This window comes from Poecilia reticulata, chromosome 13 (genome assembly GCF_904066995.2).
Source record: "Poecilia reticulata chromosome 13, P_reticulata-male-v2, whole genome shotgun sequence".
NCBI classification, from domain to species: Eukaryota; Metazoa; Chordata; class Actinopteri; order Cyprinodontiformes; family Poeciliidae; genus Poecilia; species Poecilia reticulata.
This window is the reverse complement of record NC_088842.1, coordinates 29,741,770-29,768,048: the sequence shown is the minus strand read 5'-3', so window position 1 is coordinate 29,768,048 and position 26,279 is coordinate 29,741,770. Positions and strand designations below refer to the sequence as shown.

The 26,279-nt window shown below is 38.2% G+C and overlaps 3 protein-coding genes across 8 annotated transcripts; 2 read left to right on the top strand and 1 right to left on the bottom strand.

Moving 5' to 3' along the window:
* Window positions 1-9,093, top strand: napab (N-ethylmaleimide-sensitive factor attachment protein, alpha b). Of its 2 annotated transcripts, XM_008426448.3 has the most exons (11): window positions 2-225; window positions 2,884-2,963; window positions 3,048-3,164; window positions 4,522-4,568; window positions 4,646-4,723; window positions 4,802-4,857; window positions 4,937-5,021; window positions 5,099-5,203; window positions 5,294-5,362; window positions 7,651-7,701; window positions 8,094-9,093. In XM_008426448.3, exons 1-11 carry the CDS (start codon window positions 128-130, stop codon window positions 8,193-8,195), a joined length of 888 nt encoding a protein of 295 aa, XP_008424670.1. In that variant the 5' UTR covers window positions 2-127; the 3' UTR covers window positions 8,196-9,093. The 2 variants fall into 2 exon arrangements, with proteins under 2 accessions (XP_008424669.1, XP_008424670.1); XM_008426447.3 differs by having other exon boundaries at window positions 1-225; window positions 2,884-3,164.
* Window positions 9,094-10,016: 923 nt separating this feature from the next.
* On the top strand, window positions 10,017-15,002 carry b3gnt2l (UDP-GlcNAc:betaGal beta-1,3-N-acetylglucosaminyltransferase 2, like). Its single transcript, XM_081614535.1, has one exon. The coding sequence runs from the start codon at window positions 11,724-11,726 to the stop codon at window positions 12,921-12,923; it is 1,200 nt and encodes a 399-aa protein (XP_081470661.1). The 5' UTR covers window positions 10,017-11,723; the 3' UTR covers window positions 12,924-15,002.
* On the bottom strand, window positions 14,675-25,587 carry bckdha (branched chain keto acid dehydrogenase E1 subunit alpha). Of its 5 annotated transcripts, none has more exons than XM_008426444.3 (8): window positions 25,317-25,587; window positions 22,306-22,485; window positions 22,146-22,232; window positions 21,964-22,072; window positions 20,832-20,993; window positions 19,016-19,222; window positions 18,150-18,291; window positions 14,675-16,095 (listed from the first exon to the last, which is right to left on the bottom strand). In XM_008426444.3, the coding sequence occupies exons 1-8, from the start codon at window positions 25,428-25,430 to the stop codon at window positions 15,753-15,755; spliced, it is 1,344 nt and encodes a 447-aa protein (XP_008424666.1). In that variant the 5' UTR covers window positions 25,431-25,587; the 3' UTR covers window positions 14,675-15,752. The 5 variants fall into 5 exon arrangements, with proteins under 5 accessions (XP_008424666.1, XP_081470658.1, XP_081470660.1 ...); XM_081614532.1 differs by lacking the exon at window positions 25,317-25,587 and adding an exon at window positions 23,090-23,200; XM_081614534.1 differs by lacking the exon at window positions 25,317-25,587 and adding an exon at window positions 23,058-23,075.
* Window positions 25,588-26,279: the final 692 nt, after the last annotated feature.

Here is a 26,279-nt window from a genome sequence, read left to right as displayed (position 1 = left end):
CCATGTCACGTGACAGAGGACCGTCTGTGGTTGGTGATGTGACACTGCTGCTAGCACTCGTTAGCTAAGTTTGTTGACTTTCGCAATTACTCGCGGCTCCTGACCGTTGAGGGAAAAGCCAGCAAAAATGGACAACAGCGGGAAAGAAAAAGAAGCCGCGGCCTTAATGGCGGAGGCGGAGAAGAAGCTAAAGTCTTCCCAGTCGTTTTTCGGCTCGTTTTTCGGGTGAGTGTGTGACTGTTAGCCAGTATGAGGGCCAAATATGCGGAAGGTGGTTAGCTGAGCAGTTAGCAGCACTTCTGATGGCAAAACATTCAACATCGCTGCAGCTGCCGGTGATAAACGGTGGTGCTTAACACTCCAGGTTATCAACGAGTGTTAAATAAATGTTTCTATAGACCGCTACTGGACACATCAATGCGTAATATGTTGCTTTTCACGGCTAAAATGGCGACATACGTCGTGACAACTCCATTGTTAACACAAGTCGATTCGGTAGCAGGCTATTATTTGTTTATATGTGACCTAAATGACACATTTAAGTATAAAGTTTGATATGTGCGGACACTTTCTGTAATGTCGCTGCTATAGCGCCTCCTATTGGCGAAGTCAATCTGCGCAAGTCACATGTCAGTCACGTTTGTTTATAGTAGCAACTAGGAAACATATTGCACTTAATGTACTGTATTTTAAAATACAATAAGCTCCCTAAGACTCCTAAATATTCAGTAAATCCACAACTTAGCTGGAGAAAAGAAGTCATAACCTTTTAAGCAACAAGGTGATTCCTTAAGAATTATTTTCTGATGTGATGTATTGAGATTGTTTTCATTGTGTCCATAAAAATTGAAGGAACTGAAAGGAAAATACACTAAAAATGAAAACCTGATGGTGTTCTTTACGTATGAAGCACGGCACACCCTGGACAAGTCACCAGTTCATCAAAGGGCTAAAACAGGACGGACAACCATGCACACAAGCTCATCGATTCCCCTGACAGGCGTGTTTTTGGAAGCAGGAATACCTGGAAAAAAACAAACGGATTCACAGGGAGAGTTTACAAACCCCACACAGGCAGACCGAGCCAGGATTAGAAAGCTGGAGCTCCTTAATGTGCTGCAAAAAAACAACAACCAGGTCATCATCCTGCCTTTCTGTTGAACTAAGACTTGAGTTAAGACAGGTTGTTCGCACATTACTGGTGCTAATTAGTCTGTCACAATAAGATGATTAACATTTTTGAAGCACAATTACTGTTAACAGGAACATTATATTTTGTTTATGGTTTTGGTTGTCGTTTTATTTTGTATTATTTAAAACATCCTCCAGTTCGAGTATTAAGAGTTCTGTACAAAATTTACTTGTATTGGTCTTTAAGAGAGCGAACTTGTATTAATATGCTATTATTACTGTTACCTGAAAATGCTCTCAAAACAACAAAATGATTGTTTATTGCAATAATTTCTTGGACAAAGCAAAATTAGTTATTATGTCACAGAACCAGCGATGGCAGAGTAACCAAAAACTTCATGCGAATTAGAGTAGCACTGCTTCAACTTATTTTTACTCAAGTAAAAGTAAAAAGTATTCATCTGAGAAATTATTCAAAAAGAGTAAAAAAAGTATTTGGTAAAGAGTAACTGATCAAAATATCAATCCTTTAATGGTAAAAAAAATGACTAAAATATAAAGTTAAGTGAAATGTTTGGTATTTTCAGGACAAAATAAAAATAGTTCATATAGGTAACAAAAAATAACAAACCCAAATCAGTTTCTTTCAGTACAAAACTGATGAAACTTTAACACAAACTGCAGGTTTGTGTCTGAGTCTGGGGAATTTTTGGTTAAAACATGTTTGTTTTTCATTCAGTGGGTAGAAAATCCAGAAATTTTACTCAAGTAACAGTAAAAATATGTCATAATAAAATTACTCAAGCAAAAGTACAGAGTAGTATATGTACTCCTAAAAGTTTTGTTTTTTTCTCGAAAAAGTTACTCAAGTAAACGTAATTGAGTAAATGTAACTGGTTACTTCACAGAACTAAAAATGCCGGTTGGCTCTCATCTAAATTCTTTGTCTTTCAACAGAGAACAACAATCTTATCCAGCCGTTTAAACCTAACAGAGATGAAAACTTTATCAGCGTTTCTCAAACCTTTTCAGGCCGAGGACCTGAAAATCTTACCCCATTTAACAAACACTCCTCTCGGACCACCTAACTAGAAATTACCCCGCAATAACACATCAACATATACAACCTGAAATGAAAACAATCTTAACTCATTGTTTTTGTTCCTCCTAAGGTGAAAGGTGACGCTGGTTTGTATGTGTATGTGGGGCGTTTTGAGTTATTTTCAGATGTGGCGTCTAATCTTTACATTGATAGAAAACACATGGAAATCAAAAAGGTTCTTTACCACAAGTGTTGTTTGCATTAATACCATTTTAGGACAATTTGTAATTAATTTAGAAACATAAAAAAATAGAAATGAGTCACTTTGGCAAAAACAAACTCTTTCAGACAGTAGGAAGTCCAACATAAATAATTTTATTTTAGGGGTTAAGATGCAGGTAGTCGGCGCGGGGCGCAGCGCTGTGCACCGCCTCATCACCATCACATCGCATCCAGCAGCATGCTATGGAATAATGTTCAAAAACAAAAGTTCTGCAACTCAACCTGTGAAACTTTCCACCTGTATCTTCAGCTTCAGATAGTTAGCCACTTGTCCGTTATTATTTTTAAACACAATCCTTTGCTAAGCTAACTGTAGCGTTGCAGCAAATAAACGGTTGATTACATGCAGTAGACCAGTAGAGGAACCACCAGTTTGAGGAAGGCTGGTCCAGATCATTATGTTTTATAAAAGCGTGTGTGTTTTCCAGCGGTTCCTCTAAGTTGGAAGAGGCCTGTGACATGTATGTGAGAGCAGCCAACATGTACAAGATGGCGAAGAACTGGTGTGGTAAGAAGGCCGACCTCGCCGCCTCCTCCTCGTTCTCGTCTGTATTCATCATCATTGTTTTAACACCAAACCTTCTGCTCTCAGCTGCAGGAAATGCTTTCTCCAAAGCTGCTCATCTTCACCTGCAGATGCAGAGCAAACACGATGCAGCCACCAACCTGATAGACGCTGGAAACGCCTTCAAAAAAGCAGATCCACAAGGTCAGTCTGGCTCCTGTGTGTCTTTGGTTCTGCTGCATTCTGTGTGAAAATGGCTCAGAATGTTGTGTTTCATTGTTATTTGTCATACAGAGCAGCATTTATTCAGGTTAATTAGCTGATTTGTTCAAAGCTTTGTGATGTTCATGGATTTAAGGTGACTGAGTTTGGTTGTTTTTTCAGACTGACCCCCAGTAGAGGCTCAGTGGGGGGTCTGACCATCTGGTTTTTAAGGCCGTCAGCTTTATTTATCCTGGAACTAGAAAAGGAACAAAAATAATAGGTCTTTTGTAAATATATATTTAATCTTCCTTTAGATACAAGGCTTTAAATCTGGTGTAAGACTAAATATATCTGCTGAAAACATAAGCAAAACATAAATTCATCAGTATTTTCCATTTGTATGACTGATGTTTTTTTCCTCGTGTTTCTTTTCTCGACAAAGATTCAGTATGCCGCTTTAGTTTTCTATGGTATGACATATTAGAGCCACTGTAGATAGAAAAAAATTAAAAATTAGGAGTAAATTTCCATTAAAAAATCCCCCAAATTTCTAGAAAAACTTGGGGCATTTTGAGATTAATCTTGGAAATTTTATAGAAAAATAGTTGGAAATTTCTGAGTTTAAAAAGTTGTAAAATGTTTTACTTTTGAAACTCTTGAGGTTTTCAAGTTTTTTCTCAAAAATTGCTGAGATTTGTCTCAAACTTTATGATATTTTTTGTAGTAAATTTTTGACTTTTCCAACTCAGAAATTCTCTGGAAAAACGAGAAAATATCTCGGCTCAGTCTCAAAATTTCCATCCGTTTTTCTTTCTACACTTTTGTCAGGAACCGTTTTATTTACAAAGACTTCAGCATCTATGTGGATCCACAAATGTTGTTTATATTAAATTCTACTTTTTAAAAAATTAAATTCTACTTTTTTATATACATTGTGTGCTCTCCTCTGTTGTTCACACCTAGGCTCCCCCGAATTTAGAATCTCCTGATCAGGCCCAACTTACTTATACTTTTGTAGTGTTGGTATTGCCATCTACTATTAAAAGGTATTTAAAGTAACCCTTCTTGTGGGTTACAATTTGATTTGTTGTTTTTTTAATTTAAAATATCTTCCAGCTCTTCCAGAGTTAAATTGTTTATTAACAGTTTATTGATCTGTGACAGCTTGTACTTGCATTATTATGCCACTGTTACCATTATATGACTTGAAAATGATCTCAAAGTGACAACATTATCGTTTATCTTGGTAACTTCTGGGATTATTTACGTCCAGCAGATTTAGTTTTCATGACAGGTGTGTAAATGTCTGGACTTGTTTGGGTTTCTGCTCTCGTCTAAATGTTTCCTCTCTCTATAGAGGCCATCAACTGCTTAAACCGAGCCATCGAGATTTACACAGATATGGTGAGTTTGTGTTTTCCTTTTATTAAGTTTGGGTTAAAGCTGATTTTGTAAAAATCGTTGTTTTCGTCCGTTTTCAGGGTCGTTTCACAATCGCAGCGAAGCATCACATATCCATCGCAGAGATTTACGAGACAGAGTTGGTGGACATCGACAAGGTTAAAGAAAAACCATTCATTTTAATTTCATTCTGTTTACTTTCTAAAAATAACCTTTGTTTACATTTTTACTTGCAGGCAATTGCTCATTTTGAACAAGCAGCAGATTATTATAAAGGTGAAGAATCCACCAGGTGAATATTTTAGATAATATCTGAACAGTTTTCTGCGCTTTACTTCAAATAGTTTGTTAAACGGGTTTTCTTTTTTCAGTTCTGCAAACAAGTGCCTTCTTAAAGTTGCGACCTATGCAGCCCAGCTGGAGCAGTACCAGAAAGCGATAGAGATCTACGAGCAGGTTAGACGTTTAACATTTAGCGTCTGACGTCTTGCTGAGCAAAGAATCTGTAAAACAAGCGTAAGCTCTTATTTCAGGTTGGAACTCACGCGATGGACAGCACGCTCCTGAAATACAGTGCCAAGGATCACTTCTTCAAGGCGGCGCTGTGTCACTTCTGTGTAGACATGCTAAACGCAAAGGTGAGCATAATTTACGTAAAATTTCCTAGCTGTGAAGCTAGCGTAGCGTTAGCTTCTGTTTTAAGGCTGTTTTCTTTGCTGTCCGCTCAGCTTGCCGTGCAGAAGTATGAAGAAATGTTTCCAGCGTTTTCAGACTCCAGAGAGTGCAAGCTGTTGAAGGTAGGCTGACTGCAAAATTACTAAATGTCAACGTGGCGAACGGTTTCCCAGGAAGCATTTCTGCTTTAAATCTAAGGGCGTTTTCACACCTGAGAGTCTGGTAGACAGAGTTCGATTGGAGAACAAAAACGCAACACTGGTTACATTTTCAGCTGCTGTGGTTCAGTTTCACACTGACTGAATCAAACAAACCAAATTCTTTAAAAAAACCTGTTCCGCACCTCACCTGTGGGGGCGCTGCACCAAGAACCACTGAAGGAAACGACACAAAAACATCTGAAGACACTGAGAGTAACTTCCTTCATCACAAAATGTAAACAAAAGTGAAGAAGCATCAGATTTTAGCAGTTGCAGGATTTTACTTTCGTCTTTAGGAAAAGAGTCATTTCTACTGCTAGCGCTAGATTAGCTCGTTTGTTTTGGTTGTACTTACCCAGAATGCCCTGAGCTGTAGTCCACTTCCTGCTTTTGGAGCAATCTCTGGCCCACTTGACGTTCACATGAGCATTCAAATCACACCAGAGCTCACTTTAATCACACCAGGAACTAAGTTTATAGGAGGAGACCGCTCCAAAAGCAGGAAGTGGACTACAGTGCAGTGCATTCTGGGTAAATACAATTGAAACAAATGCTAGTGCTAACGTGAAAAATGGCTCATTTAACAGAGAAAAGAAAAATCCTACAACGCTGACGAACTGAGCTGCGCCCCACAGATTTAGTTGCTAAATCAGCTTGTGAGAAAGAGAAGATAATTTATCAGTTAAGACTTTTTATTTTTGTGTAAATTATTTTTTTTATATTTTCAGTACAAAGAAAGGAATCAAACTGCTACAAAAAGTAGAAATACAGTTTCCTGAAAAGACGATGCCATGTTTATTCAAAATAAAGAAAGGCATGTAGATTAAACTCCATAGTTTAATTTTGATGTATAATATTGGAGAAAAACAGACAGAAAAACTTAAAACTATCCTATTTTGTCTCACTAATATTATAAAAAGCCTGTTTTACCTAAAGAACGGCTGGTTGCAGACAAAAATATACCATAATATAACAACACCGCATGTGATCTGAAAGGCTTTTTAGTCGGTTATTCTTAGTTTGAATTTTGTTAGTTTTGCTTTAGAATGAGCTTCAGGTGCAGTGAAATCCCAGCAGGGTTTTTATCTGACGTTTTAATGATCCACAGGTGAATCCGTCAGTCTGATTACTCACCTGGTTATCAGACATTATGAGCCGATGTGCTTGGAGTTGTTGTTTTTTGTGTTTATCGGGGTTTCCTCCAGAGAAAAGATTTAGATACCGAGGAGACTCTGCGCTCCACAGCGCCATCAAGTGGACACTAAACGCAATGCAGGCAGAGAAATTGATAATCTAATGACTTCTGTTTGAAATCTAGATTTTTATTTTGAATATTTTGACATTTTTAAAATTTAAAAATATTTTTTAAAAATATTTTTAAATATTTTAAATATTAAATATTATTTTATTAATAAAATAATGTTTTTTTTTTTCATTTTTTACATTTTTATTTCACTCCAAAAACACAAAATCTCACCGTTTTTTTTTAATTTAGTTTCTTGTTTAAATATCTTAGTGAACTTGAAAGAAGACAAAACTAATTTACAAATAACTTTTCAACAAGAAATAGGAGCTTGAGAATATTAAGTCAATATCTCCTTAAAATTAATGAAAAATTAACAAGATTTTTTTCCATGTCATAAGAGAAATAATCTGCCAGTGGAACTAGAACATTTTCATGAATAGTAAAGAACTGTTGACTTAAATCAAACTCCTATAAGTTGCTAGTAGTGTAGCTCTCATTTTTCCAAGTGTAATAAGATATTTGCACTTGAAACAAAACCAAAATACTTTGTAAGATTTTGTGTTTTTGCAGTGCTGCTCCTGTATTTTTGTTTCGAACCTTTTATTTTGACGTTCGTATCCAGGATGTTTAATCTGACTGAAATATTACATATTTATGCAATCAAAAGCTCACAGATTTAATTAAATGTTGGAGGTCTGCTCCTCTATTTAGCTGAAGTAACACATTTGATGCGTTCTTTGAGGTGTTTATTGTATTTTGCTCCTTTTTTTTGTCTTTTTAAACAACTTTTGCATCTAAAAATCAGTAACTTTACTGGGAAGCCTTAAACTATCTTGTTACATTTGTTTTATTTACATGTGGATGGTTGGATTATCAGATGGTATAAATGTATTCATGGTTGAATAATGAAATGCATTTTTTCGGTGCCATTGTCAGCCATTTAATGTGTTTTTATTCCCAACAGAAACTTCTAGATGCGTATGAAGAACAGAACGTGGACGGCTACACTGATGCGGTGAGTGGACAGACCCAGGCTTGTTGCTTAAATTGACTAAATGTGAATATGCTAATCACAGGTCTTACATTTTGTTGTTAAGGGACTATTCAAACTTGTAGGGATTTTTTTTTCTTGCGTTACTTTTCTGTCAGGCAGCAGTTTTAGTCGTCTTCATTGCGTTCTGTGACTTCAGGCGGTCGAGGCTACCGCTAACTAGCTGCTAATGGCTAGTTAGCAAACTTAAACGTTGGTTTTAAACAGAAAAAAGCAGAAATCTTTGGGATTTTACTTCCTCATATTTGCCAGATTTACAGTTTTCTCCAAATAAAATCCTTCAGCGATGATTCTCTCTCGTTCAGCCACATTAAATGTGTTGTTTTTGTTTAATTACATGTTGGGATTGTGTCCAGGTGAAGGAATATGACACCATTTCCCGTCTGGACCAGTGGCTCACCACCATGCTGCTACGCATCAAGAAGGCCATCCAGGACGACGAGAGCGACCTCCGCTGACCTCACCAGCCGCCTCACATCCTTCGATTCCCGCTGCATTCTTCGTTTTATGTACTCTATTTTCTGCCGTCTGCATTATGTCTTTGTTGCCTTTTATTCCACTCTGAACAAGTCTTTATATCATGCGTGTGAACACTATCTCCCTGGCTGCGCTCGGCACCCGGTATTAGTTTTACGTTCGGCGTTTGGCCACAATATTCATGATTGGGATGCAATACTACCAGCAGACTAAAACTTTATTTCTGCTGTCGTGTGATGAGTGAGAGAGCGCGGGTCACGGTGTGATTGAAGTGTCCAGAATAAACTAAACGAACTGAAATGCGATTTCTGCCTGCAGCGGTAACATTTGGAGTTTTATTTTTCTCTTTAGGGGTCAGATCGGGGCATTTCTAATTAAAAAGCGAGTCTGAGTTGTAACCCTCCTCTGCCTTAAGCTGCTCTCAGGATGTGAACAGCAGGATGCTTCCAAAGGGCTGGGCGATAATTTTATACATCAATCACATTTTTTCTTGTTTTTGGAAAAAAAAATTGCACTGGTTTTTTGTTGTTGTGTTTTTTCCTTTTCCACCAATTCTCACTTTGTCGTTTAGAGCGATGCACCAAGAACCGCCGTCTTGTTTTACAGCTTCTATTTATTTGCACATTGAATTCAGGTCAAACTATAAGTTAGGTTGAGATAAAGCCGTAAAACAAAGTAGTAATTTTTGAGAACTCCGAAGCTAAAAACAAAAAATCTACCAAGAGTTTTTCTTGTGTAATTTTAAGACATTTTTCTGGTAAAATCGCATTTTATTCGGCTAATATTATGACTCCATTATTGTAATTAAACAAAACGTCTCAGTCTGGCCCTAATCCTGCATTGACTGAAGTAAAAAATATTTTCTGTCTTTTTTTTTTTTTTTTAAAGAAAGTGATTTAAAAAAAATGTTAAAATAGAATCTGGTACGAAAAAAATCTTATTATCCTCATAATTAAATATCTACATGACAATATTCTTGTAATTAATTTAAAAATCTTGCAGCTTTCCCCCCTAATACTGAACTTAAAGAAGGGATGACTGAAATAAAAGTCACTTTTTGAAAATATTTTCTGTCATTTGTAATTTCTGTTTATAAGGGGGGGAAAAAAACTTAAAATCAAATATGGTATTAAAAAATACCTAAGTAAATATATTTTCATAATTAATTTAAAATTCTTGCAGTTTTCCTCTAATTTTCTGTCGTTCAATTTAAATTGGAGATGACTGAAATAAAAGCAAAATATTTTCTGTCATTTGTAATTTCTTTACAAAATAAAGCAATTAAAATCAGATTTTATTTTGAAACCTTATCGCCCAGCCCTTATCAGCGGTGACTTTGTGTATTTATTCCCATTTAAAGTCATTTTATTCCTGAAAACATTCAACGACCCTTGACCTTTGTGATCATTTGCATGGCTTGGAATGAAAGGGAGTTTATTGGTTTAGCAGAATGGTTTGTATTTTTGTAACCAGGCTGATTAAAATGTGTTTTACGGCCTGATGGAGATGCAATACATTTAAAAAAAAGAAAGAAGAAAAAGCTTTATGGATCGGGACACTGTGCTCACGCCTCCTCCTGATGACCCTGTGAAACGTTTGGTCTTAAGCGTTGTGTGTGACGTCTTGTTGAATAAACCTGAGTGGACCTGCAGCCTGTCTGGGCGTGGTTTACTCCCCGTGTGCGTCCTGCGCCGCCTCATCCAGCTTCGTTTTATTATCCACCACTCTGTGATGTGGATGAACTGGAAATGTAAGCTGGGACAAACAAACTAACTGTGGAAAAACATTTCCTGCTCGGAGAGAGTGGAGAATATTTCAGTCTGCTCCCGTTTTCTTCATTTCCCCTGTGAGTAGCTTTACTTCTTGCTTTTTGTGCTAAAATGTAAAAGTTCTGCATCAGACAAAATATCTTCCTAGAATAAACTAACTGCAAAAACACAAAATCTTTCCAAGTAGTTTTTGTTTGGATTGTAGTGCGAATATATTGGTGCACTTGAAATAAGACAAAACTAACTTAAAAGTAGCTTTCCAGTGAAATATAGGTGTATTTAATTCCTTATTATTGATGAAAATAAACATGTTCCATTTGCAGATTATTTCATGTATCACATTTTTATCAATATTAAATTATTGACTTAAAACATACTCCTATATCTTGCTGAAAAGCTACATGTAACTTTCGTCTTATTTCAAGTGTAATAAACATATTTGCGTCAGAAACTTAAAACTACTTTTTGTGTTTTTACATCTTCCTGCCATAATAAGCCAGCTCTGTTTCTGCAGCAGGCAGGTGCTTCAGGATTTCCTCCTGCCGTTACTCAGTTTTCAGCAGGTTTATCCTCTATTTCAGGGGAGCCCAAAGTCGGTCCTCGAAGGTCGGCGTCCTGGATGTTTTAGTTCTCTCCCTAGTGTTAGTAACAACCTCCTCAGTAAGTCGATGTTCTCCTTTAGCCTTCTAACGAGCCATCATTTGATGCAGGTGTGCTAAACCAGGGAGAAAACTAAAACATGCAGGATGCCGGCCCTCGGGAACCCACTTTGGACACCCCTGCTCTAATTGAACACCTGAGAACAGGTTGTTCATCCCCCTCAGAGCTCGTTAACCACCATAAACAACCAGCAGCTAAAGCAGATTCAACTCATTACACTGAAAAAAGATGCTTACGGTTAAAACTCAGAAGAATCTACGTTTTTAAGCTTTTAATTTCTGTTACCTGTTCAGTTTGGTGTCATTTAGAACCTTGACATTTCAGTTAAAATACATTTTTTTATTGTTCTTATGTAATATTTATATTTAGACGGTTCTCATTGTTGTATGTTATCAATAATTCACGCTATGAAATGAAATGAAGGACAAAAAGTACTGGAAGTTTCTCACAATAGTCAAATTTTTCTTAGGTGCATTTTTCTTAGATTCAGCGAACCTGAAAATGTCAACCAACTAAACCATAGAAGGTTTATATACACATTTAATTCAGTGTGGATTAGAGAAAATCCAAAATATGTCAAATTTGTGCAACAAATTCTTGTATTTACAATTGATTTCAGTCATTTTTTTGTACAATCATCCCCCTTCAGAAAAATAGACCTCCATTTTACAGATGAAAATGAAGTTTTTGATCAAATAGTTAATATGAAAATAGCCGTTGGTCAATAGGCGTTCATTGGGAATAAGTAGAGAAAATACTATTTAAGAATCTCTTAAGATTTTGGCTCCTGGTTAAAGGCATCATTTTTCTGTTCTGCAGGAACATTTGGAGCGCAACCTCTGAAGAGATCCGTCATTTTTCTGTTCTGCAGGAACATTTGGAGCGCAACCTCTGAAGAGATCCGTCATTTTTCTGTTCTGCAGGAACATTTGGAGCGCAACCTCTGAAGAGATCCGTCATTTTTCTGTTCTGCAGGAACATTTGGAGCGCAACCTCTGAAGAGATCCGACATCTCCGCTGAAAGATGATCCATCTCTAGAAAAACTCCTCACACTGCTTTGTGTGCCTCGTTCTGACCTTATGAGGTTTAATCAAAAAATCTTTGCCATGGTCCTCTCCGTTTCACTTCTGATCTTCTTCTACTTAACCACAAGTCTAGAGAAGATCAATACCTCCAGAGTAGCAAACTTCTCAAAGCAGGTGAACGTCACATCATCCCCTTTGAACCCTCACATCCCAGTGGCTTCTGAAGACTTGAGGAAGATCATCCCTCAAGACGTTGCGTACTGGAACCGCCTGTTCTACTCGGCAGTGACGAACATTAAGGAAGACGACAACCCTTCCAGGAGAGAGTACCCCTGGTCCAACTGCAAGGAGGAGAACCAGGAGATTCTGAGAATAAACGTTGATGACTTTGATTCCTACCCTCCACTGTTTCAGACTTACCTGAAGGGCATGAACTGCAGATCTCCACCGATCCTAATCAACCAGCCCATGAAGTGCAACAACCACACCTTCCTGCTTTTTGCTATCAAGTCGTCCCCAGCAAACTTCGAGAGGAGACAGGCGGTGCGGGAGACGTGGGGTCGAGACGGGGTGTACCAGAACGGACGGAGGGTGCGGTTGGTGTTCTTCCTCGGCAACTACCAGCCCGACGACCCAAACCTCGGCGCACTGCTGTCGTTCGAAGCCAAACACTTTGGAGACATCCTGCAGTGGGATTTTCATGAGTCCCTCCTGAACCTGACCCTCAAAATGGACATGTTTCTCCAGTGGACAGTGAGACACTGTCCACTGGTGTCCTTCGTCTTCAGTGGGGACGATGATGTTTTTCTCAACACTGACGGACTGATCCAATACCTGGAGTCTTTAGACGCCTCTCAGGCATCTCAGCTGTATGTTGGACACGTCTTGAATTCAGCAAGTCCAATCAGGGACCGAAAAAGCAAATATTACATTCCTCCGACCTTCTACAGCGGGCCCTACCCTGAGTACACAGGTGGAGGAGGGTTTGTCATCTCCGGAGAGTTGATGCAGCCCCTTTCTTTTGTTTCGAAGCTGTTTCCTCTGTTCCCCATAGACGATGTTTACATGGGTTTGTGCATGAAGGCACTAGGAATCACCCCCAAGTGGCATGAAGGATTTCAGACCTTTGACATCAAGAAACAAGACCGCGGAAATGTTTGTGCCCACAAGCAGAATCTCCTCATACACCAGCGATCGCCAAGGGAGATCGAGGTAATGTGGAAGAACATCCACAACCCCCTGTTGACTTGTTGAACTGATGGGTCATTTGTATTAGTTACTTTTCTTACCATCTTGCAACAGATGAACTTGGGGGAATGTTTTCCTCCAGTGACGGTTTTAGCTGGGTGAGGTTCATGACTGGCACTCCACCAGAGTTGGATGTACAAATTCAACATCCAATATTGTAATGCTCGTATTTCAGTTGTGACCTTCACTAATTTAATATTTCAATCATGCTTTGATTAATTACGGGTCAACAACATTATGGCAAGAAAAATAAAACATTTAATATGAGTTTTTAAATTTTTTTGCCTTCTTTCATTCTAAAAATCAGGCAGCTTCAATGGGGATGATCGTCAAGAAGAAGAGTAGCCTTGAGCGGTTCTATCCGAGTTCTGACTGCATTTTTCTTTTTCTTTTTGGCGGTTGGCAAACAACAAAATTGGTGCATTACTGCCACTGTTTGGTCTGAAGTGTGGACCAGAATGTCACTTAAGAATTTAATTTTGTTATACAACTGTTTAACAAAACATTATCAGATAAATTTTACTTTTTGAGTTATCTCTAAATAAATTAACTAAATCTCTTTTAACTTGAATTCTATTTAAATTTTGGGTTAATTGTTGTCTTTCTTTCTCATAATTTTGATGACTTTGAAGATGAGCACAAGTTGACCCTTTGGACTCAACAGCGCCCTCCATCAGTGAGGCACGGTACTTTCACCTCAACTTGCACATTTTCATTTTCGGCCAATCAGAAAGACTGTCATTCACATTTATTAAATATATTAGACATTGTGTTGAACGTCAGCATGGTTAATTAAATATATTAGCAACATTCACCCTTTGCAACTATATCACTTAATTATTTAACGCGCAATGATGGACGTCAGAAGTGAGAATAGGGAGTATTGAACAAAGCAATTGAAATTGTTTTCCCAAGTTGTTTTTGTCAGTTTATTAATGGCTTCCACTCATTCGAGACGAGCCAACTTGTCTGTGAACATAACACACCTGGTTGGGGCTCATAGACGGCGGTATTTACAAAAACCTGAAGTAGCTAGCTTAGAAACCGACCAGTACCTCCTACCTCAAATTGCCGCCTTTGCCTGAATTCACACCACGTGATTTATATCGCAGTCATAAACGGCGTTTCCCCTTAAACCGGAGCAGCATAAAAAACTTACGAAAGACGAGATGCTAAGTTTTTTCCATACATGCTAGGCTACATGACCTAATTGTTCACCAATCTTCTCCATAATGAGATATTTGATATATTTCTAATCAAACTTATGAAGTTTGTGAACGTTGGTCTTCTTACCTTGTAAAACGTTGTTCAAAAACTTATTTACACAACCAAATAAGTTTGGTTTTCACCCTTGCCTTGCAGCACCCTATGACCATTTTTACTGCGAAATAAACTTAATAAAAGCTAAATTAGCCTAGCACATGTGCGTTTTTTTTTCAAGTTTAACAAGAGCGCATAGGTTGTTTTGACGTCCGTCATGGCGGAGCGGGCCGAGTTTCGAAGAGAGTCACGTCACATGCAAAGGGTCAAAGAGACCACAATGGGCATGCGCCAAATGCCTGCTTCCTTCTTATGTAAAACAGCGCCACCATAGGCGAAGTACAGTACTACACTGGCTTACCCTGGACTTACAAACAAAAAGGCAAATTTATATAAATTTAAGTAGACAAAGATGAGCAAATGGATAGAGAATTACATCTCATCTACCCTTTCCTTTAATATCATGTTGATCTTTTAATGAATACTTGAAGACAACCAATGATCTACAGTTTATTTTAACAGATTTACAGCTCTGGGGAAAAATGACATTGTGTAACAGCATCTCAACTAAAACACTAACGGATAACCCCAATGACACACGAGGAAACCTGCTGATCAGCTGTTGAAAGGGAAAGATACAATGACATCTCCATAATACGTCCTGCTTTCCTATTTAATTAATCTGTTTAATCTGGATTCGAAAGAAAAAGTAGGGCTGAGCGATATGGATTCAAAACAAAATCTCACATTTTTTTCATGCTAGGTGTGATTTTAATCTATTTTTCTCATCCTCTTTTCTAAAAAAAAAAATTAAAAAAAAAGAAATTACAAATGTCAGAAAATATTTTTGAAATTAGCTTTTAGTTCAACCATGTCTTCTGTGAGTTGTATGACTGAGTATCTAAAGCCAGGCTACACAAATGTTATTTAATTACAAGAAAATATTTATATTAGCAAAATAAAGATGCAATTTTACATGAATAACATCTTAAAATTAAAAGAGGAAAAGTTGTTTTAACTGCAAGAGTTAAATGTAACTTCACAAGATGCTCAATATTCCTGATTTTAAACTTATTTTTTGTGTTGGCGTTCTCATAAAACTGCTTTTTCATTTTCCTAACATTACAACTTAATTCTGGCAATATTAGGTCCCTTTTCTCACATTTTGCTGTACTAAATTGTAGTAATTCTTGTAATTAAAAAAAGAAAATGGGAGCCTGGCCCTGACATTTCATTGTAGATCTGACCTGAATTCAAATCAAAGTTGTACAACAAGATGGCCGCCCAGGGCGCGATGACATCACACTGAACTACAGAAATGCAACGTGTGCATTGGTGGAGGAAAAAATTAAGTTTTCTAAAACAAAACAAAAATACGATTTATTGCCCAGCCCTAAAAGAAACTATTTAAATTATGTAAAATGTAGCTTTTTTTCTACCATAAGGCACTAAAAACCATTAGAAATAATTTGTTTTGAAAGCATATGTGCAGAATGTGCAATGACACATCAAAACACGAACACAGCAGGTGGTGTGCAGCTACTTCCAGTCCTCACACACTACTGCATGTGACGATTATTTCTCGTACAGGTCGAGGGGGTAGTGCTCTTTGTACTGCTGGACGTGCCTGAACAGGGACTCCCTCTGCTTGGCCAGACTGGGGACCATCTCCTGGTAGACGTCGGTGAACAGCAGCTCTGGGTTGGGCTTCAGGCGCCTCTCCGCCTTCTCAAACGCCTCCATCACAGTCTTGCGTGACTGTTTCCTCCAGCTGCGCTCGTCGTCCTCGCTCCACCAGCTGCGCGCCGTCATGTAGTGTCTCAGCCGGGAGATTGGGTGGTCCTGCTTGTCCCAGTAGTTCACCTCGTCCACGGAGCGGTAGGCCGAGCTGTCGTCGCTGGTGCTGTGGTGCCCGATTCTGAGGAAGGACCAGAAATATTCATCAGGCTTTTCATATTTAAAAACATTTGAGAGGGAAAGTAGTTCCTTTAAATAAATAAACAACTTGAGAGGAGATTTTAACAAAAATTTGGTATTCAAATCCAACTGCACTGTGAGCCTTTGTTAGCCTTTAAATGTAGAATTCGAATAAACACTCTTGGGCAATGCAAAAAGGTTGTATTCAAATTTAATATAACTATAGACATGCCCTCCAGCAAGGAGCTGGAGGGCAAAAAGCTGATAGCCGACAATGGCTACCACGGTTCTAGCTGTCAAGTTGCTAACAAAACGCCCTAAATGTTAAATGTACGCTTGATATATAAAATAAAAAGGGCCGCAGTGCTTTGCTGCCAATTGTCAATACTACAGCAACTAGATACCAAGGTCAGGAAAAAGTTAAGAAAAAAATATAGCGAGGGCAGGTCACTCATGCTAGCTTGACTATGACAAACGTAACATGTAGATATGCTGCAGAATTCGGTGTGTTTCAGTTCAGTAAAAAAAAAGAAAAGAAAAAATAGGCAACCCACACAACAGCTTTCTAACAGATCATCATTAGAGCAATTTAAAAGTTTAAATTAGCTAATAAACCACAACTGTGTTAGCTTAGCTAATAGCAGCGGTAGCTAATCTACCACAGTGATCACTTATTAATAATCGCAAAATAAACGTCAAGCTATAAAACATAAAACTGTAACTGACTGAACGATCTGTTCTTTGTGTGGGAAATGTTGGCATGTTTTGTGATGTTGAATCCTGTTACATTAGTGGAGCTGTTGTCAGTCAGTCGTTATGGCAACTAGACGGTGTGTAGCGTAGCAGACACAGAGAGAGAGAGACATGCGTTTACCCAGAATGCCCTGCCCTGTAGTCAACTCCCTGCTTTTGGAGCAGTACTCTGGCCCAATTTTTGTTCATATATGCTTTTGAACTGCACCAGGGTTCACTTCAACCAAATCAAGACTGAGGATTTTTGGCGGACCGTAGCTCGCTTTTTTTGGTTCACATCCGAGTTTGATTGCGCATTCACACCTCCACAAACAAACCAGACTTTCTAGACAAACAACCTAGAGGTAGATTAATGTGGAATAAACAGGATTGGTGTGAGTGCACCCTAAGATATGTCTCTACTTCAAGTTTCTGGAATGGTTATTGGTACGTGTTCAATTTGCATCAATAGTCATTTGTGGTGATTTAAGGAGAATTCAGAAATCAACCAGACCCCAGCTGATCAACACAGACAATATGGTCCAAAACTACTGGAGGCAAAATCTTAAAAGTTTGCTGCTGAATTAAATTGCTTTTACTTCACTTAATTCTTTTCAAAACACCATATTTATATTTAGACTTGTTTAACTGGTGTTAAAACATAATAATCCTTTATTAGCAATTCAGTAAAAGGCAAATGAAAGAACAGATGAGCAATAACAACTGCTATGTGCCATCTGGTCTGATGTCTTACAATAAACAAAAGCAACACTTTTAAATTTTTTTCTAATTTGCTGGTGAATTACACTGCTTGGGTCAGAATTAGTGCAATGAAAATCTTGCCATATTGTGAGTGATTACATTTTTATGAGAAATAAGCTAAGAGACATCTTACTCCATTCACACTGCGGAGGCTTTGCCGGCTCAATCTTAAAAGCTTTGGCAGTAATTCGATTCCAGTCTCAGTGGGAACACCTGACACATTTGAGAGTGAAAGTATTTCCTTCAAACAACTTGTGGAGTTTTTTCCTTCACAAGAATTTGTTAATCAAATCCAACAGCACTGTATGCTTCTTGTTGTCAGGAACACATTTGGATGTAAAATTACCTTTTTTTAAAGGTGAAATCTCAACTTCATTAAACAGGTTAAATGTGGATTTTACTGACAATAAAGCTGCTATTGTGCTTGACGACATAACTGCTGTGACTTTAATTTGCTGCACACGTCTTTTTTTTAATTCTTCCCCTCTCTCACTACTTGACTGTTAATGTTTTGGTTTGGAAATGAGGATGGAGTGTGTGGAAAAAGATCAAACTGCGAACCTGTAAGTCATCGCCTCGATAAGGAAAGGCTGGTTTTCAGCCACAGCCCTGCGCCGCGCTTCCTTTGTGGCGTTGTAGACGGCGAACACGTCGTTCCCGTCGACACGGATGGACATCATGCCATAACCAGGCCCTCGAGCAGCTGGAGAGAATTAAAAGAAGAAATGAAACGATTAATCAAATTAATCGTGATTAATCATGAGTTAACTGGGTTATAGAGACTAAAAAAGGCCATTTGCTGAAAGAACAACACATTCAGAGCAGTAATTAAGCCAAAATGTATTAAGAAGGCTTAAATAAATTTTCATAAATTATTAATTGTCAGAATAATCAATAGATTAATCAATGACCAGAGGTGTTTAGAGTATGCAAGTAAGAGTAGAACTACTTCAACATGTTTTTACTCAAGTAAAAGTAAAAAGTAGCCGTCCAAGAAATTACTCAAGAGTAAAAAAGTATCTGTTAAAAATGTTTACTCAAATATCAATCATTTAATATTTAAAAATTAAATAATCACATGGAACAAAATATAAACTTACGTGGAAATTTTCATATTTTAAGGATCAAAATGAAAATAATTTACATAAGCAAAGCAAAAATAACAAAATGAGGCAAAAATAATTTTCCAAATCAGTCTCTTTCAAAATAAAACTGCAGGTCTGTGTCTGGTTAATCTTTGGTTAAAACATGTTTTTCATTCAGTGGGTAGAAAATCCAGAAATTTTACTCAAGAGCAGAGATACTTCATAATAAAATTACTCAAAGCACATTTTTCCAAAAAGTTACTCAATTAAATATAACTAGTTACTCCAAAACTCCGTTTACCCCGTAACTGATAACCTATTTTCGTCTTTAAATCGTCTCACCGATGCCGTCGCCTCTGTACTGCTCGTTGGTCGGGGTGGAGATCGCGTAGCCGTTGTTGCGACAGAAGAAGATCAGCGGACACTCGAGTGTCGCTGAGAAGTTGAAGCCGGCGTGAGCGTCCCCTTCGCTGGCCGCTCCCTCCCCGAAGTAACAGATCACCGCGCGGTTCATGTTCTCCCTCTTCAGGGCGTACGCAGCTCCCACCGCTGAGGAACATCAACATTCAGCATCAACATTCACATATCAGAGGTTAAATCAGGGTTCACACACTTTTCCCATAGTAAAATTTAAGCACTTTTCAAGCATTTAAAGGGGAGTTTTCAAACTTTCCCAGCACCACATATTATATGGTAACATTTATTACTGTGATTAATATTTTGTGATATTAATCTACATTATAAAACAGAGACAATCTGACATAAAACAAAATGTTACGTTTTTAAATGTCCTACAAGCCTAAATGATCTGAGAACAAAATGTTAATTTGACATAAAAATCCCCCGATTTCAGTAGCATATTAAAATATGAGCCAACGTATATTTCAATTACACAGATCAATAAGTAATTGGGCGGCTGAAATGGGTTTCCTCCGCAGGGTGGCTGGGCTCTCCCTTAGAGATAGGGTGAGAAGCTCGGTCATCCAGGAGGGCCTCAGAGTAGAGCCGCTGCTCCTCCACGTCGAGAGGAGCCAGTTGAGGTGGTTCGGGCATCAGGATGCCTCCTGGACGCCTCCCTGGTGAGGTGTTCCGGGCACGTCCCACCGGGAGGAGGCCTCGGGGAAGACCCAGGACACGCTGGAGGGATTACGTCTCTCGGCTGGCCTGGGAACGCCTTGGGGTTCCTGGAGGAGCTGGAAGAAGTGGCTGGGGAGAGGGAAGTCTGGGCCTCCTTTCTGAAGCTGCTGCCCCCGCGACCCGACCCCGGATAAGCGGAAGAAAATGGATGGATGGATGGATGGATGGAATAAGTAATTGGGAATAATAAATATTTATTACATTGAAACAACCCAAACAAATCTTGTTGACGTAAATTAAATGCTCGGATTAAATGCTGAAACCACAAAATACAAAGAAGGCTAAAGGAAAAATTTAAAGAAAATAATGTTATCAAGATTTTCTGGCATTCATCAAATAGAAATAATTTTATTAGTTATTAATGACCTAAAGAAATAAAAGTTTAATCTGATTTAACTTTAAGCAGTGAGAAAAAAAAAGGTTTTTTTATTATGTGTATAAAAACATCCAGTTTCAACTATATGTGATGTTTTCAAAATTTAGGCTTTTAATCCAATGTTAGATTGAACTTTATTACAAAACTGTGCAGTTTGAATATCAAACGCGTTTAAGGACTTTATACAGAATTCAAGTACTTTCCAAACATTTTGTTGAGGCAAATAACCTTCCTGCTCAAATTAAACACCTAAACATAAATACAGTACCTTCACAAACTTTTGAAATCATAGAAAGTTACAAAAAATATCTAAAAACTGTTCATGTTTCCAGTATTTAATAGAAATAACTTTAGAAATTTTAAATGACCTCAAACAAGAAAAGTTTAATCTGATTAAACTTCAGAAAGTGAGAAAAAAAATTTTTTATTAGGTATGTGCAATAATGTTTTCCAAATTTATGCTTTTAATGAAACATTAGCTTCCACTTTATTACCAGACTGTGCAGTTTGAATGTCAAACATTTTCAAGGACCTTTTCCCATAAATCAAGCACTTTCCATGTCTTGAAAACCCCCGACTGAAATCCAAGCATTCTGAAGGACTTCAGGCGAACCGTGTTAGTTAAAAGCGGCTGAGCGGCCTCACCCTGAGGAATCTGCGTGGCCAGGGGAGACGAGATGGTGACGAAGTGCAGATCCTTGGAGCCGTAGTGGACGGGCATCTGGCGACCTTTCCCGAGGTCGTCGGCGTTGGCGTAGCACTGAGCCATGAACAGATCCAGGGGGAAACCGCGGTACATCAGCACTCCTGAGGAGCCACAGGGGAATATTTATATACGAGAACCACAAACAGTAACGGTCATCATACGGCTAACGGAACCGCAGTACAGAATCAAGGTGCTGAATAACTCAACTGGAAGGAAAATGCTTGGCATATATTTGCATTTATTTGAGCTGCAGGACTGGATGGAAATTTTCAATCGCGTTAACAGCAGGGTCTGTAATTTATGACATTTTAATCAAAAACTATATATCTAAAAACACATTTTTGCTGCTAAATCATTTTATGAGTTCAGAAACAAAGATATTTATTGTTTTTAATCTGGTTTTTAGGTTGTTTAACCATCAGATTGGTGCAAAAATGCTTTTATATCCATTCAGCTTTCCAGTGTTTCAGGAACTCTGATCATTCATGGAACTGAAATAAGACAAAACTTAAAAGTAACTGTTCAGCAAACTAGAGATAATTTTTTTAAGTCAATAATTTCTTAATATTGATGAAAAAGTACTAATTTCACAGGCAAATTCTTTCACTTATAGTCTTGTAAAATGTGAAATAATTTGCCAGAGGATTTTTACTTTTTTATAAATCAAGCTTCAACAATTATTGACTTAAAACAAGCTCCTGTATCTTGCTGTAATATTCTTGTACGTTAATTTTGTTTTATTTCAAGTATAATAAGACATTTGCATTAGAAAATAGACCAAAAATACTTGATAAAATTTATTTTGCAGTGTATATGCAAATAAGCAAAATATAGAACATTCCTGCTATAAAACCTGTTAAATTTCATTCTATTTTTATTTTCTGTTGATTTACCACAAAAAAAAAAAATCAACAAAATACACTGGAGTTAGTGAAAAACCCCTAAGGGTGTGAATACTTTTGAAGCAACGCATGACATGCAAAACCATCCTGAGGCAATACTTTGAATAGAAACCATGACATTTACAGGGTTAAAGGTCGTAAAGTATAATAGGAACAGCTTTTATCGTACCAGCTTCTCTGTATTGACCAAAAACCAAATCATTAGACTCGAGAGCTGCAGCGCTGCCGATGTGCGTCCCCTCCTCTCCGTAGTTGGTCATGTAGAAGGAGATTCGACCCTGAAAACAAACAATCACATTTTACATCAAACTCCACCTGTTCTCTGGTTAAACCTCGAAGTAAAATCCGGACCTGTCTCTGAGACTCGTAGAGAATCCGGTCCATTGTGTTCAGCAGCGTCATCTTCTGGTAGAAGTTTAGAACCGTCTCTTTGGAGAGCTGAACGGGAAACAAACAGCAGAGCTCCTAATGTGAACTTTAACAACGACACATACAGGTAGAGTGGATTTACCTGGGGGTCCTCAGAGGGGTTGATTATCTTGCCCTGCCTGTCCATCACCCGGTACACGGGAATCCCGGAAATAACATTGGGCTGAATGAATTCAAGATGGTCCACGAACTCTGCAGAGGCGCCGGGAAACTGGGGCTTTTCCAGAGACGAGTCAAAGGGCTCCTGCTGCTGCTGCACAGCCTGGAGGAGGAAAAGTTCATCGTTTTACTCTCAACAAGCCTCCAGTATGCGAGTAACTACAGATCTGACTGGATTACTTTGTAATTCTTGATATAAAACAGTTGAACTAGGGATGCAAGATTAATGAGTTAATCTAAAGTTGACTAATCTCAATTAACAATAAATTGATGAGCAGCCAATTTCTTAAAAACCTGAGTTTTTTCTTGTATTTCCATAACAGAAAGAACAATTTTTTTCAGAATATTCTGAATTAAAAATATATATTTTAAATTTTAACATTATTTTGTATCAGCTGTTGGAAAAACACTGACTGAATAAACAGAATTTTTTGGTTTTCTAACATTATTAAACTTAGAAAATATAACAAAACAGAAACCTCTTAGATTGTTGAATATAAAAATAAAAGATGAAAAGAATAAATATCATAAGCACTTATTTCCCAATGCATATAGAGATATTTATACGGAAGTGCCGTCTGTGGTTGCTCCTGTGTTATCACATCCTCGACTCCGTAGCAAATCAGTCATTTTTGAATAAAAAGCTGACATTTCTCTATTACAGTGACAAATTACGCTTGTCTAGTGAGTCTATTTCAAGACAGAACCGCATAAAGTCCATTTTCCATCCCAAACCGGACTCTGTTTGGACCGTTGCCCTTTCCCGTTCTTGGATATCTCCGCCATCTTTTCAACCTGCCCATCAACGGCTCCGTTTATGGAGGACCAGCGACGCCCTCTACTGGAAGGCGGCCGAACTACAACACTAAAAGAAGATCCAACCGGACGTTATTAGTTAATCTATTGGAATTAATTTAGATTTAATAAGCAGATGATTGTCAATAAATCGTAACTCGATTAATTGTTTTTATGTCAACAAAAAAGGAAAGAGAAACTACATTGATATTTGCCTATTTAGAAGAAAAAGACTTGGTGCAGCACAAAGGGAGTGTCTGACTAACGGACCGTGAAGTCTACATTTGCATTTTCTACAATCGTAGCGAACGGAGACACAGTGTCCACCAGCTGGGTGTCCTCAAGACAAAACAAGTGGTGAGATTTTAACTTCTACTGTCTGGTAAAAAAAAAAAGAGATACTTCTGGTTCTTGCTTGAATAAAAGTCTTAAAATTTATCAGTCTGTTTTAAAGCATGTTAAAGCATTTAGTCACACGGAAAGTTTCCATAGACCAGTGATTCTTAACCTTTTTTGAGGTACCGAACCCCCCAGTTTCATATGCTGCATTCACCGAACCCTTCTTATCCCAAGACACACAAAATACTTTGCGGTATTCTGATTTAGTAATGTAATTATATTAGCTGTGTTACCACTCCCATGCCACTAGAGCAGGGGTGTCAAACTCCAGTCCTCAAGGGCCGCCGTCCTGCAGTTTTTAGATGTGCCACAGCTACAAAACACTGGAATGAAATGGCTTAATTACCTCCTTCTTGTGTAGATAAGTTCTCCAGAGCCTTGCTAATGACCTAATTATTCTATTCAGGTGTGGTGCAGCAGAGGCACATCTAAAGGTTGCAGGGCAGTGGCCCTCCAGGACTGGAGTTTGACACCTGTGCACTAGAGGCAGTAGCCACCCCGAAAAGATGCGACTAAGGAGCAGATTTAGACTATTATGTATTTTCCAGGAACACAGTGCCATTTTAGAGTACAATCAAGTAACTATGTTACCTTGAAGAGGCCTAGAAAATTGTGGACAAGACAGTATTTGACACATTCTACAGGAAAGACAAACCACAAATAGTTAGGGGTATTTAAGCTGACTGTCCAGAGTGTTTTTCTCAAGTACATTCAAGGAAAGTTGAGTAGAAGAAAAAAAGTGTGGTGGAAAAAGGGAAAAAGCCTGAGCTACACTTATTACAGTCCTTGCATTAAGCTGCTCCTGAAGTAGCGACGTCAGAAAAGTCTTGCATAGCCTAAGTGCAACAAGGACTAAATCTGTGGTTCTGATTTCTGGTTATCAGAGCCCACAGTAAAGCACATTTAACGAGTCTCCATACTGCCACACACCTGACTTAAACAAACGGTCAGTAGCACTTCAGAGGAGGAGGTAAAATATATTCATGCTGGTATATGTATGACTTTACTATTGCAGTGACGTATTTACACTGATTATAGTATTTAATGCTCAAATAGATACCTTTTTTAATTAACCAACTCAGTTACACATTCCTTTGGAACAAAGCATAGATGCTGAAATTTTGCCCATACAATACAGTACCTTTATTCTTTATTTATACACTTCATTTGTTTACTGCTTAAAGTACGTCCTTCAACATTTACAACAACGCTTATTGGTACCCGTATGTGGCCTGCCATGTAGGTGTTCTAAAATAGCTGGTACCCTGGTTAGTTTGAGTCCTCACACCCCTTTGTTTGACCAATAGGAAGAAAGCTAGCCAAAACTTTAGTCGGCCGGCTACATAGCTGGCTTTCAGTGTCCGAACGAATGACAATAACTCACAAAAATCTAATTTAAAATCAAGTCGTATTACTGCATTACGGTATTAAGTTTTTTGTTGTGGTTTTTTTTTTGTCGCCTGCATTGTCGAGACAAAAACAGTTGCCTTAGTCTCAAAGATCCTAACATAAGTACCTTGTTTACAAACTATCGCGAGAATTAAATGCAGATTTTAGCACCTAGGAAGCCAAATAAAATGCTCGCCATGACCCCTCTCATTGCTGAGCGACTTTAATGCGCAACCACTGCACCTAGTTAGGCCAAAACGGGGCATCCTCTAGAGATATTTGTGGGGTTACATATAACTAAACCCATCTTAAATATGTATTTTAGTTTGAAATGAAGTGGTTTAAACTCACAGTAACTCTGAAGGACCGACGCTGCAGCAGCCTCGGCGACTTCAGTGCAGCCGTTTGCCGAACAGCATGACGACATAACCCAGATATTCTGCTCATACTGCTAACAGCCGCCATCTGAATTCTTCAGCCGCTTGGTAGAACTCCCAGAAACAGTATTTGCTGAACGGTTACAGTAATGAGTTTGACTTCAACAGGATAAAGTGAAAAACTCTCAGACCTCCACTGCTCCCATTCACTCTTTTTCTTGCGGTATGTACGGTTGGATGACGCCATACTGCCCCCTTTAGGCTAGATAGTGACATTAATCTGGTGCATCTCTTAACCCTCTGATGCGTAACTGGGTCCTTTTTGACCCGGTGAGGTCATCTTTTTGCAATATCTTTGTAAAGAAAGATTTTCATCACTTCATATTCCAGGTATTCCTCAAGAAACATGTTACTGATATGCAATTCAAATTTTTTATTTACCTTTTATACATTTTAAGAAATAGCATGTTTTATGTTTACCGCCCCATTCTTCCGTGAGTGGGTCCAAAATGACCCGCATTCATTTCCTATGGAATTTAATGGGAATCTTTGTTTCTTACCAACTGTGAATGTCAGGAAAACATTTTTTTTGTGAACCAAACACACTGAGACCTAAGTGTTACCCCTGAATAATAATATTTTACACAGCAAGAACACTTACATATAAGTATTATCTTTATTTTTATCTCACAAATGTTTATGTGTGTCAATCATGAGTACTCTGACAGCGTTATTGTCACAAATCAACATATTAGCCTTCTTCAAAGTTGGCCAACACTAGTTATCTAACCAACTAGCTAACATTACCACTTATACTTTATTGTGCAGGTGTATTATTTGTGTGTGTGTGTGTGTGTGTGTGTGTGTGTGTGTGTGTGTGTGTGTGTGTGTGTGTGTGTGTGTGTGTGTGTGTGTGTGTCTGACACCCTGGATGAGA

Coding starts and splice junctions, on each gene's coding strand:
- b3gnt2l (XM_081614535.1), top strand. CDS start 11,724: ATGAGGTTTAATCAAAAAATCTTTGCCATGGTCCTCTCCGTTTCACTT.
- napab (XM_008426447.3), top strand. CDS start 128: ATGGACAACAGCGGGAAAGAAAAAGAAGCCGCGGCCTTAATGGCGGAG. Junction 3,165..4,521: donor CAAAAAAGCAGATCCACAAG/GTCAGTCTGGCT, acceptor CTCTCTCTATAG/AGGCCATCAACTGCTTAAAC. Junction 5,022..5,098: donor CGATAGAGATCTACGAGCAG/GTTAGACGTTTA, acceptor CTCTTATTTCAG/GTTGGAACTCACGCGATGGA.
- bckdha (XM_008426444.3), bottom strand. CDS start 25,430: ATGGCGGCTGTTAGCAGTATGAGCAGAATATCTGGGTTATGTCGTCAT. Junction 19,223..20,831: donor GGCCACGCAGATTCCTCAGG/GTGAGGCCGCTC, acceptor GATGTTCCTCAG/CGGTGGGAGCTGCGTACGCC. Junction 16,096..18,149: donor ATCGAGGCGATGACTTACAG/GTTCGCAGTTTG, acceptor GTCCTTCCTCAG/AATCGGGCACCACAGCACCA.